General features: G+C 39.8%; 1 protein-coding gene across 1 annotated transcript; it reads right to left on the reverse strand.

Annotated features, from left to right (window-relative positions):
• Nucleotides 1-8,270: 8,270 nt before the first annotated feature.
• LOC120109779 (heavy metal-associated isoprenylated plant protein 16-like) lies at nt 8,271-9,527 on the reverse strand. Its single transcript, XM_039123463.1, has 3 exons — nt 9,389-9,527; nt 9,225-9,303; nt 8,271-8,919 (listed from the first exon to the last, which is right to left on the reverse strand). Exons 1-3 carry the CDS (start codon nt 9,395-9,397, stop codon nt 8,666-8,668), a joined length of 342 nt encoding a protein of 113 aa, XP_038979391.1. The 5' UTR covers nt 9,398-9,527; the 3' UTR covers nt 8,271-8,665.
• Nucleotides 9,528-12,166: the final 2,639 nt, after the last annotated feature.

Raw genomic sequence — 12,166 nt, forward strand, 5'->3', positions numbered from 1 at the left:
CGCCTCGCCCCGTGGACCAGCCGTCCCTTCTCTCCGACCGCCCCAGACGGAGAGACGCCGCCCGCCGACGGACCGCCGCCCCGCCGTGAGAACTCGCCGCTCCCTCTCCTCGACTGACGATTGCCCCGGGTCCAATTTCCAGCAACAATACTCTTCTATTTGTTGTGGTAAGAGAGAGAGTCTCATTGCAATCAAGGCAATTCTTCTTGCATTTGAGAATACCTCAGGTCTGAAAATTAATCATCATTAAAGCATGATCATTTGCCTAAATATGGAGGAGCAGCAAGTCTCGAGTCTGGCCATCATGTTGAATTGCAAGAAAGGTGTTCTTCCTCTTACATACCTTGGTTGCCTTTTGTTGGACGAAAAACTCCAGAATACCTTTACTTAAAAAGATCAGCTCAAGGTTGGCAACCTGGAAAGGAAAACTTCTTCTTGGGCTGGTTGAGTGACCGATTAATATTGTCCTTTCAGTCAAGTCATCCTACTTTATGTCAGTCTTCGAGTTGCTTAAATGGATCATTAACATAATAGATCAGAGGAGAAGCGCATTTTTATGGAATGGAGTGGATAGTGTGAGTGGATCCCATTACCTTGTAAATTAAGACACGTCTGCCACTCACTCCAAAGAAGGGCCACTTGGAATCAAAAAAATTAGACATATGAATCTTGCATTGTTGGCAAAAATGGGCATGGAAACTGCAAACAGGGTCCAGATCCTTGTGGCTGAAATAAATTAGAAGTGCCTATTATACTTGTCATGCCTCTGACCCATTAGCACAAGCCGAGCATATGACAAACGACTACATACTCATGGGGTTTAACCCCACAAGCTATGTAAGGCCTACCTTTTTATATATATTCATGTCATTCTAAACTCAGGCAGTGGTATGAACAATTAATCTAATGCAATTATTCAAAAGAGAGAGTCTACAATCAATAATAATGATGATGAATGATGATGATGATAATTCATCATACAAATATCCAATCAAATTTATTTATTCAAAAGAGAAACTGGTCAAATGTCTTCTGGATCCTAAGTTCTCTCTCCTCAGTCCCAAGCCCCATCTATTCCTCTACATTTGAAAACAAATAGAAAAGAGATAGTGAACTTTATAAGCCCAGTAAGTTACCAATACATTTAGTAGGATCGAACATAATATGTAACTTTTCCAAATATAAGCAATTTAACAATTTCAAGATAGATAGTACTTTGGATATACATTTATAAACATAAATTTTCTCCTTCAACATATGACATGCTTTTGATCAATGATTTTCTAAATCAATAACGTAAATCATAAACTCTCTCTCTCGATCTCTTTCTCATCCTTTGGTGACTATGGCCATGATTGGCCCAATGATAATGCTCGAAAGAAATTAGCTCCTGAATACTGAACATGCGATCCATCAGCATGTGCCAATGATAAGCCCTGACTGGCTTGGCTTGGAAAAGAACTAGCTCTGAATCATATAGCTACGATTCGTCCCGAGACAAGGCAAAGAGACTAGTTCTAAAAATAAAACATGCAATCCATTAGTATATTCTAGTGATCTACCTCAACTAACTAGGTCGAAAAGAACTAGCTTTAGCAGCGATTAGCCCTGATTGACTAGGTCCGAAAGAAATTAATTTCTAATGTAGGACCAACAATCAATTACGTTGGCTAGACCCGAATCATATTCGGATTAGAGAGTTTTCATAAATTTATAACAACTCGGTTTTCTCATACATAATGTAAGCATACTTGTAATATAAGTAGTATCAACCAGAATTTTGCATCTTATTTCAAATGAAATACTAAAACAGGGTAATTATTTCATCTCAAATATCATGTGGAGTTAAAGTAGGAGTAATCATCTCTTTTCAAATGTCATGCAATATTAAACAGGAATATCTTCTCATTTCAACTCTAAAATTATGCAAATAAATCATTTTTTTCATAATTTTTGAATTACTCTTTTTATGAAGACATGCATAATATTTATAAACTTGCATAAATTTTCTAATTTTCTAATTTTTATATTTAAATATATTCTTGTCAATAATTAGTTTAAAATTAAGCAATATGAATTCTAATTTTAAAACACATGGTATGCACTATAAAATCACCAGAGGTAAAGAAAACTTACTTTCTAAGGTAACCAAATCAAAAAATCCTTCTAATAAGAGTATTGATGGATTTAGACACATTGCATGTTCCCTAGACTCGATGCTCCTCTAGAGTTGAAGGCTTTGATCAAAATAACTAACACAGTTAGCCCTCAATCGAGAGGAAAAAAAATATATAATAGAGAGAAAATCAGTCTAGATCTAATTAGGGGCCTAGTCTATTTGGTCCAGGTCGACCATCAGAGGAAGGTCTACATTTAGTCAAGTTTTGGACTCAATCTAAAGAGGAGACATAATATCAAGAGATGATTTCTTCCTCTCCTTTTTATGGCAAACTTCGGATGGTAAAACAGGGGTTCCTTGTGTAATTTCAAATGGAAGACGAAGGGGGGAGGGATGGTGGTTCAAAGGTAGCATGGAAAGCATGGTGCATGGGTCCCTAAGAGTAGGCGACAATGACGATGACCGACAATGAGATCCAAATCAACTTGGGAAATACCTACCTAACAGGGTCTCGATTGGCTAAGAATCAAAGGGATCAAGGCCTAGAAAAGAAAAAAGAGGGTGAGGGAGGGCTAAGGCAGCATGGCCTAGTGTAAGATAGTCGTAGCTCTATTGTGCAGCGATGCTCTAGCCACATGCATAGAAGACAAAGCAAGGAGAAAGAAAGGGTCAGCACCCCTGGCTGTCTCGGTGTTCGCAATCTTAGCAAAAAGGAATCGTGAAAGAGCTCATAGGGGTGGCGGAGACAGTGGAGCTTGGCAGGATGCGGTGGCTTTTGATGGTGAAAGGACGGATGGAACTCGCAACAAGAGAGGCAGGGAAGGTTTGAGAGAGAGGGATTCGGATTGTTTTTGGCTGTGACAGACTGTGCGCCCGACTGTGGCGGCATGGCAGCCACCAGAGAGGAGGAAGCAGGGAGAGGTGGAAGAATCTAAGCTTGGTGGTGATTAATTACATAAAAATGAGGGGGGTGTTAAAGTAGGAGTTTTGGAAGGGGATAAGCTTGCGGTCATTTCTATGATTTTGGCGGCGGTTGTGAGCCGCCCAACGGTTGGTGGTTGTTCATAATGACCTTGCAAAGTTCGCATTGGCCATGACTTTGCAGCTTTTTCCTGATGGTAGAAGCTTGTGTAGAGGATAGTGTCATTCCTCTATTTCAAGCCCTATCCATTTTCTTGAATTTTTAGATAAGAGTCAGTTAGGTCTGCCAATTTTAGTTCAAAATGGTCAGTTTGGACCAGTTTTCACAATCCTAAAAGAAAGTTCAGGATGAGAGTAAAGAAATGTCTTGTCAGCCTATCCCCATATGGAAAGATATTAGTAAGGACCTCGATCCTTTTTGGAACTGCACCTCTTTCAAATTAGGTAATAGTAACAATATCAGATTTTGGAAGGACACTGGAATTTCCACATTGCTCTTATTTTTAGCTACTCTTTCACCAGAGCTGTAAAAGTGAATATTTCGGTGGCATCCTAATGGAATTGGAGGTCTCTTTGTTAGAGAGGCAAACTTCATGGCCCCCTCACTTAGCACCAAGCTTTGGAGTTGGAGAATTTGATGGATCTTCTCTCCCCTGTTAGATTGTCTAGAATAGCGGATACCCCAATTTGGAAGCTCAACTTGAGAAGCTCCTTATTGGTAGACTCATATTCCAGGTTCATTAGCAAAGGAGGATTGATCTGCCCGTGCTACCAGGTTATATGGAAAGCAGCTGTGCTTGAGAAGGTGAAGGCATTTATATGTCTAGCTTTGAAAAACAAACTTTGCACTAGAGAAGTACTTGCAAAAAAGGGTGTGGTTGTGAGTATGGGCTGCCAATTATGTGTAGGTAACAATGAAACTGTTTCTCACCTCTTCCTCAGATGTCCCCTTACTAGAAGCATTTGGTTTACCCTAAAGACTTGTTTAAACTAACATGGATGGCCAACCAACTCAAATAGTATGGGATTAGCTATTAATAGCTATGTTTTGTCATGTTTGGCAATAGAGAGATTGAAGAATTTTTCTTGAAATTTTTTTTTCCATCTATGCTACTCTTTCTAAAGATCTTTCATTCTTTTCAGCTGTGGGAACACCTTGGCTCTGAAAGGATTGCGGTTGGACGTAGGATGTGTGATGGCCTAGTTCAGACCTGGTCCACTTGACGGCCTGACCCAAACTTGGCCTAGCCCAAGCCTTCGGGAAGGAAAAAAAAGAGAGCAAGGGATCACGATACCCTGCCCAAACGGCCGCCATTCAGGTGCGGCTGGCATGAAACCCCTGGATCCTATGCTAACGACCAGCCGGTGCCTTCATTTGTCATCCCCTCCCAAGGATCCTATTTAAACCCCTCTTCCCCTCGGTCGACACATTGTTGCTCACCTCCCCACCTTCTTCCTCCTCCTTCTCCGGTGGCCGGTGGGCTACCTCGGTCAAACACTGCCACTAAAAATTCTCTCTTTTTATCTCTAAGCTTTCGCTCTCCTGTTTTTACAGACCAAGCTTGCGCTCGTGCTTCATCGAAAATCAGGGTTGCCGCTGCCTCCAGAGCTAAGGTATCATGTTGTTGTTTCTTCCTCTCCTTTGTCCTCTCTTCCTTCCCAAGGTCCCTAACCACCATCCCCGGTCGAAGAATTGAACCGAAAAGTCTCTCCCCTATTTCGCCTTTGATTTCCTCTTTTCTCCCTTTTTCAGGCCAGGTCCACCACTAATGCTTGTCGCCAAAGCTCTCAGCTTCTTTCTCCTGTCGACCTTGGACGAAGCTAGACCCCCAGCCATCAGCGAGCAGATTGGGACCTGAGAGAAGATATAAGTATTTGAAAAGCTCTTAGATAGCTATGTATGATTTCTAAAATTGGAGAGATCGACACTTAGAGCTAGCATAAATACAAACACAAGCCCTGCCAATGGATATAAAGTTGGCATGTGAAACATGATTCTATGTCGATTACAAACACAAGCCTTGTCACGGGTATAAAGTGACTGTAGCACGAATATATGTGAGTAATATTTTGAACTATAATGTGCTAAAAGGTAGAAGAATAGTTCATAAATTTTTTTTGATCTTATAACCATATTTATAAACTATTGAAGAGTTATACATGCATGATTGGTTTTATAAATTATTTTAACATATTGTACTCTGAAATGTTTTATTTTTGTAATATTATTTTTCTTAAATGATGCATTGATATGGAAAAACTTTTGCTTTATCTTATCAGGTAATGTAAATTTTAATTACTGAGCTATGTTGCTCACATACTTTTTTTTTTTCAGATGAATAGGCTCAGTAAGAACGAAGGATGGTCCAAGCTTGGAGTACGCTCTAGCAAACTTGGCGATTTGTAACATAATTTTTATTCTTTAGTTGGTTATTTATTCGTAGCTTAGCAATTTTCTAAATATTAATGATTATGGGGTTTGGTATTTTTGTTTGGATTTAGACGCTCTGAACCAACGTTTATATTAATATTTAATGGATGATGAAATTAGATCTTTTTAATATATTTTGTTTGTGCAAGGTTTGGAAGCTAAGATGCAATGGTTAGCTTCGTGTTATCATGGGCAGTACCCATCAAGTATGGCCATGTTATGTCACAGATTTAGGGCATGACATTTTGTGGTGTTAGAGCAAACTAGGCCTATAGTCGATGTGGATTAGAGAACACTACAACACAGGTTCATGGAAGATAACCATGGGCCGATCAAATTTAAATGGATTTGAACTCTTGGCCTGACAAGGGCATCAGGGCTTAAAATGAAAGGAGCATATGAGAATCTGTGTGGACATACATTTGGTCTCATATTGGTTATTCGTTAAAAAGATTTTGGGTGCTTATATAGGACTAAGAAACTTAAAAAATACTATTCGGTTAGTATTTTTGGGTGAAGTTCTGGATTATTATAGGATGATTGAGGTTCTTTGTTCTCTTTGATTCCAAAGCAAATCCCCTATTCCCTGTTGCGTATTCTCTGTTTGGACAGGAGGCATCCTGTTCCTATATATTTTGTTTGTTTTCTTTGTCCTCTTTTCTCTATTGTAGTTTCTTTTCTCTCTTGTTCTTACTTTGTAAATATCTTCTTTGAACGAATAAATTTTGGCGGCGGGTGGAGGCGTCTCACTTTCTCCTAATCCGTTCAAGAGAGATGGCGGAAGTGTCTCACTCGATGAGTACCAGCAAGTGGATGGAAACGTTATCCTGCTTTCGTCACTTAATCAAGGAATTCTTATATGTTGTGGGATGGGGTTTCCAGTTTAGTCCTACATCGGGTAATCAGCGGAAAGGTCTGTGCCTTAAATGGGGGTGCAAACACCTCTTCTCACTGAAGGCCCACGGGCTGGAGGTAAAGAGGGCCCCTACGGGGGGACAAAACCGTGAGGGACACCTGTCCAGCTGCTACGCGCCTGCAGGTGGGGACCGACCCCGTGCGAGCTCTAGGGCCCACGGTTCCCAAAGCGGACAATACCACATTCGCTCTGAGCTGAGCTGCTCCAGCACTCTCTCATGACCGAGGGCCCTTTTATAGGACAAAACCGTGAGGGTAGGGGGCAACCTCCGCGGACCCCCCGCGCCGTCAGGGCTCGGGACTGTCATTGGGACTGTCATTGGGCTCCGGCCCTGGGCGACCTCCCGCAGACCCGAAGCGGCAATCCCAGAGCGGACAATACCTCGGGAGGGACGCAGATGCTTTCCCTGCTCGGCCGGTGTGCGGGCTGGTGTCGGGGTTCCGACCCCACATCATTATATATACTAACTTTTTTCTTTCTTTAATTCTTATATTGTTAAAGTTTAGTCAAGTCACATGGTAATAATTTAGGATGGCAATCATTCTTTAGTTTAGAGCCTGGTTGTTAGTGATATTTTGGTATTATAATCGAAAATTTTTTAACTTTAAAAATTATTTTTGATGTGCTTGTCCTAAACTTGACTGTAAATTGTAGATATAATATTGGGAATATCATCCAATGGGTCTTGCAAAGACTTCGTTCGGATTATCTGAGATCGAGCAGTGGTCATCGTTGCTCGAGTCGTGACAGTCATGGCCTGGTTTGGCTCGATGGGTGAGTCTACGCACCAAGAAGGCCCCCATTGCCCTATCATTGCTTGCTGACTTGTCTTTATTGCAACAGTCCTTTTCTTGTGCACGCCAAGACCGTGGTCTTCTTTGTTTTTTTTTACTTTTTGTGCTTCTCATTCTGGCCAGTACATGGCTAACATTCGGCATGGCTGGGGTCGATTAGCGACCGGCTCTACGGTACAGTACATGGCGGAGAGAGAGAGAGAGAGTAGAAATTTCTTAAAGAACAAGAGGTGCGGCAACCAATTAAGATAAATTGTCAAGCGGCATTTAGTACAAGGTGATGACCTTAAAACCAATAGTAATGTGGATGGAGATTACAGTATTACCAATTTTGGTTGCACCCTAGTGATACTATATGACAGTGGTCTCAAGTCAACTCTATATTCGAAATCATATCCAACTCAGTGATGTTAAATTTGTCCTTAAAGTACATGCTTCCAAAATCACCTTAGGATAGTAATATTGGACTGAATTTTAAGGATAAAAATATAATCAAGCAAAAAAAATTATTTCTAAAAATGCCGATCTTTGGAGAAAAAAGTTTTTCTGGTTGGAAAGGGTTAGATGATCTCATAAAAAAAATCTTTGATTAGGAAGGTTTGATGATCCCTGAAGTTACTTTAATAGATTTTAACCAATTTTGGGTCTTCTGAATTGGTTTGGAATGATGGCTTTGATAATTTGATTTTCTTTAATCGTTGAAAAATATATGGAATATATCAAGAATAGTTTTTGGTCTTACATGATTTATGATCTTGAATTTCTAAAGCATACCAAACAGGTTAATCAGAAATATTGAGAATCTTTAATCATCTGGATATAGCAGACCCATTAGGCAAGATGATTTAGATCATTGGGGATCATATATATTATCTTGTGATGAGGATCACCAATGATCTAAGTTTACCAAAATAATCCTATTTGAGCCACCAAACATTCAAAGTATTCTTACATTGAGATGTTGTGTGTTCTGAGAGGAACAGGCAAGCTCTGGGCTCGATTGCTTCCACAATTTCTTCTCCTGTGATTTTCCTTTTATTTTTTTTCGTCCTGCCATCTCTGTTCATCCTTGTTCCCTTTTTTTTTTTGGTCATACTCTCTTCTGTACCTTCTCTTTCCTTTAATAATATTTAATAGGTGTTCGTTTAAAATAAACCTCGTCATCCATCAATATATCTACGATGGTCTTAAATCTAAGATACTAGAATATTGTCCAAGACTTGCCATTTTGCATTCTAGCCATTCATAAAGGGACAAACCATCACTCAAAAAAAAATTAAAAATAAAAATAAAATAAAATAAAAGGGAGAAACCTACCAGAGCAACACTCGGACCCCACATAACCTTCATAATAATAAAAAAAAAAAAGAGTAACCATGTCCTCCTGGTTCCCGGTTATCACAGATCCCAAGTTAATCGATACACACAGGGCATACTTGAGTTGTCCATCTTCCAAATCCGGAGTGCTGCCCCGTTGGCACGTCCTACATAATGTTGCAAGAAGGCTCGTAGTTGGGTTGGTGATATCCGTAGGGTGGCGCCACTTGGATGGGATACGGCCAGGCCACTGGCTTGGTCTCCTCTTCCTTCTTCTCTTCCTTCTTCTCGTCCGTTGCTGCAACGCTAACCAGCTCGACATAGCCCATTCGTTTCCTAAGCGTTGTTGTCAGTGCGATTGAGTCGATTCCATCGCCCTCCACTACGATCTTGTCCCCGTCTACTGATGCAGATATTACACCTGCCATGCCATCATCCAAAAGACCAATCATAAGGAATTCTATCAACTGATTCTTAAGAGAAGCTTGCACCATACGAAGCCGTCAAGTTAAATCAAGAATTCACACCGGAAGGAGCAGGTAGAAGAAGAAAGCTACCCTGCGCGTATGTCACTGGAAGGGGGCTGTTGGAGTTAACAGCCATCCCTCTCTCTCACACACACAAACAAAGAAATTTCAAAGTATATAGAGCACAAGAAAAGATGCTAATATGTTGGTAGTATTCAAAACAATTAGTTCCTTAGAAGGTGTCTGTGTGAAAAATTACCAGGCGATCCAACAGCACTCTTGAGGGCTTTCGAGCGCTTCTTTGAGTCCTCCATCGTGACCTTCATGACTATTTTTTGCTGCAGCAAAGTAACATACAGACTTAAATCATCTGAATTCGCATGAAAGTTATATCATCTCCACTTCAAGGGAGAACGAACTCACCTTCACCATCTTGGCTGACCAATTAATTGTGTTTCCTTTGGAAATAGAGGAGGACGCTTGGGCTATATACGGGTGTACTGAAAGGACCTGAAAACAAAAGGCTATCTTGCATCCTTATATATAGAGAGAGGAGTGAGGATCCTCCGAACCCATGGAGGGGGTTGGAAGGAGGACGGAAGAAGCAACCAGATATTTCTATCAGGAAAGCAGGGGACCATGCATGAAAGCCATTGACTGACTGAGTTCGTGGAAAAGTCAAGCGAGACGCGGTTTGTACTCGGACTTGGCTCAGATTATTTTGGATTTTTAATTACGGACTCGATATCTTGCCGCGTTCCTAATTTGACGGGCGATGGCGTGCGGAGCTTCCTCCAAGTCAAGAGTCTTCCGAGTGCCTAGCCGTGAGATGATGGTGCGTGATTAGATAAAGAAGACGGTGAATGCGGCCGGGGACGTCAACCCAAGCAAGTCAAGTCACTACAAGCCGGTGAGCTCGAGCAGACTCCCCCTCCCTCCAAGTCTGGATTTTGGATTTTTATACTATATATTGTTTAGATATAATATATTAAAAATTAAGATATTATATTTTTTTTGCTTGGACTAGCTACAATTTACAAACTAGAGGTGTTTTGATGTTATACCAAGCTTGACCTGGGTTCACTCCATGCATATACCACAGTTTGGGGGGAAGAGGCAATTGGACTCAGGACATTGGGGAAGGTGTTCCATCCATGTTGTGCAATAAAATGGCTACTATAGCCCAAGAAGCTCAAAATCAGTTACCAAATCCAACCTTTAGCCGTTCCTCTTGCAACGATGGATAGCCTGAATTTTGTTTGATGCTTCTAAAGTTCAGTTTGGTTACTAGGATTATGTGACGACCCGTGACGGTGCTGAGTCCATCAGTTACCATGTAATTAACTGGGAATAAGTACTACTAATAGTGTCTAATTAAATTTAGTTTAAGAATTATAAGGTGCAAATAGGTCGGGTTGACTCGTGATCTAATTCGACCCATTTAGACTCGATCCGACCCATTAAGGACTGTGGAGCCGGATCGGGGTTTCAAATTAGACCCGTTTTATTTTCGTTTGGGTATGAGTTATTGAATACGACTCGACCCGACCTATTATTTTTTGGGTCAATTTAGATCGTTTACCCTGTGACCCAACCCGCCCTCGAACTCATATTATCCATTTTGGGCCACTAGCTATAGGAGATTATCCATTTGAACAACAACAATGTACAATCATTAATAAGGCTGAAAACGGATCGAATATGATATATATTTTCAACGAATATAGATATGGATACGGATATAAATGAATATCAAAATTAATATCCATATTTGTTCTAAATGGATACGAAAATGAATCGGATATTAAGCATATCCATATTATTATAAACGGATACAGATACGAATCGAATATTAAACATATTCATATTTTTTTTATCTGAATACAGATATAAATTTGATACTTTTTTCGATATTAATTAAATTTGAAAAAAAATTAATGATGAAAACTAGTAATAAAGACATGATCATAAAGAAAGATTAATTTAAAAATATATTTAACAAGTATTTATCAATAATAAAAACTAACAATTTCATAAAGAATATATCGTTTAAGGTTGCTTGTTACTGAAGTAGACGGAATCTATGGTGCTTCCAATGCATCTCATGGTTGTAGCAGGTTGCAATCGCCGAGTGGAAACTTGAAGATGGACGAGACCTTCAAAACCTTAGTTGCTTGAAGATGACAAAAGGATGAAACAGACAAACGAGAGGTTGAGCTTTTCAGGTGTGCAGGGTAATTCAAATGACTTATTTGAATCGGGTATTCATATTGGGTTACTATCTTAAGTGACGGTCATCTGATATTTAATTTTTTAGTTTAGATTGATTAATCACTTAATTAATTTTCTGATTAACTTAATTTAAACTTTTTCTTTTACTTATTTGTTGTATGGATATTCGTTCTCGATCTGAATTCGGAAAAATTATATATGTCCATATCCATATTGTATTCGAAAAAATTTGAACTGACTATTTGAATCCGATCGAACCAAAAATAGTATCAAATTCAATTCGAATCAAATATGAATGGATACGATATATATAATCGATCTATTTCAGCCCTAATCATTAATGCATAAATATATCTATGGTAAATAGTTATATTAGTCAAAATGATGGGAAGGTCAAAGGGAAGTCCTTCTTTAGAGGAAAAAAAGGGGGGGGGGGGGGGGGTTGTTCCTTCCAGGGACGTAGTACGATTAAACTCTAAAGTAAAAGAAAACCTCATAATTAAATAAAAAGTAAGCGGTTGGCGTTACTATATTTGCAGTTGATCTATTCTACCTACTACGCCCCCACGGCATGCACATGCAATTGCACCAACCATTCGCGGGGCCCCGACGCAACCAACGCGCCAATGTGAACGTAAGAAACAGTCTTCTTTGTTTGCCACTTATATAAGGTGGGGAGGGTAATTTTAAGGAGACCTTGACCCCTCTCGATTGAATCGTCGGGCATCGGCTGCAAACTAACTACATTAGGATCCATCTGTAGGGAACGGAGCATGATCTGATTCGGATTTGAATCGGATCCAAAGTTTCGGATAGTTTAAATTATATATGGATTCAATTCGACACAAATAATCTGTGGATCAAAAATTACAATAAATCTGACCCGACCCTAATCTTCTATTGAGTTGGGTCTGTGTCTAAAATTAAGATCCGAACAAAAAATCAGATTGGATCGGAATTACTTATAAC

Source organism: Phoenix dactylifera, unplaced genomic scaffold (assembly GCF_009389715.1).
Source record: "Phoenix dactylifera cultivar Barhee BC4 unplaced genomic scaffold, palm_55x_up_171113_PBpolish2nd_filt_p 002730F, whole genome shotgun sequence".
In the NCBI taxonomy this organism is placed as follows: domain Eukaryota; kingdom Viridiplantae; phylum Streptophyta; class Magnoliopsida; order Arecales; family Arecaceae; genus Phoenix; species Phoenix dactylifera.

Bases quoted from the DNA above. Each gene is read 5' to 3' on its own strand.
- LOC120109779 (XM_039123463.1), bottom strand. The intron at 8,920-9,224 runs GTAATTTTTCAC...ATGGCATGGCAG, and splicing joins GAGTGCTGTTGGATCGCCTG to GTGTAATATCTGCATCAGTA.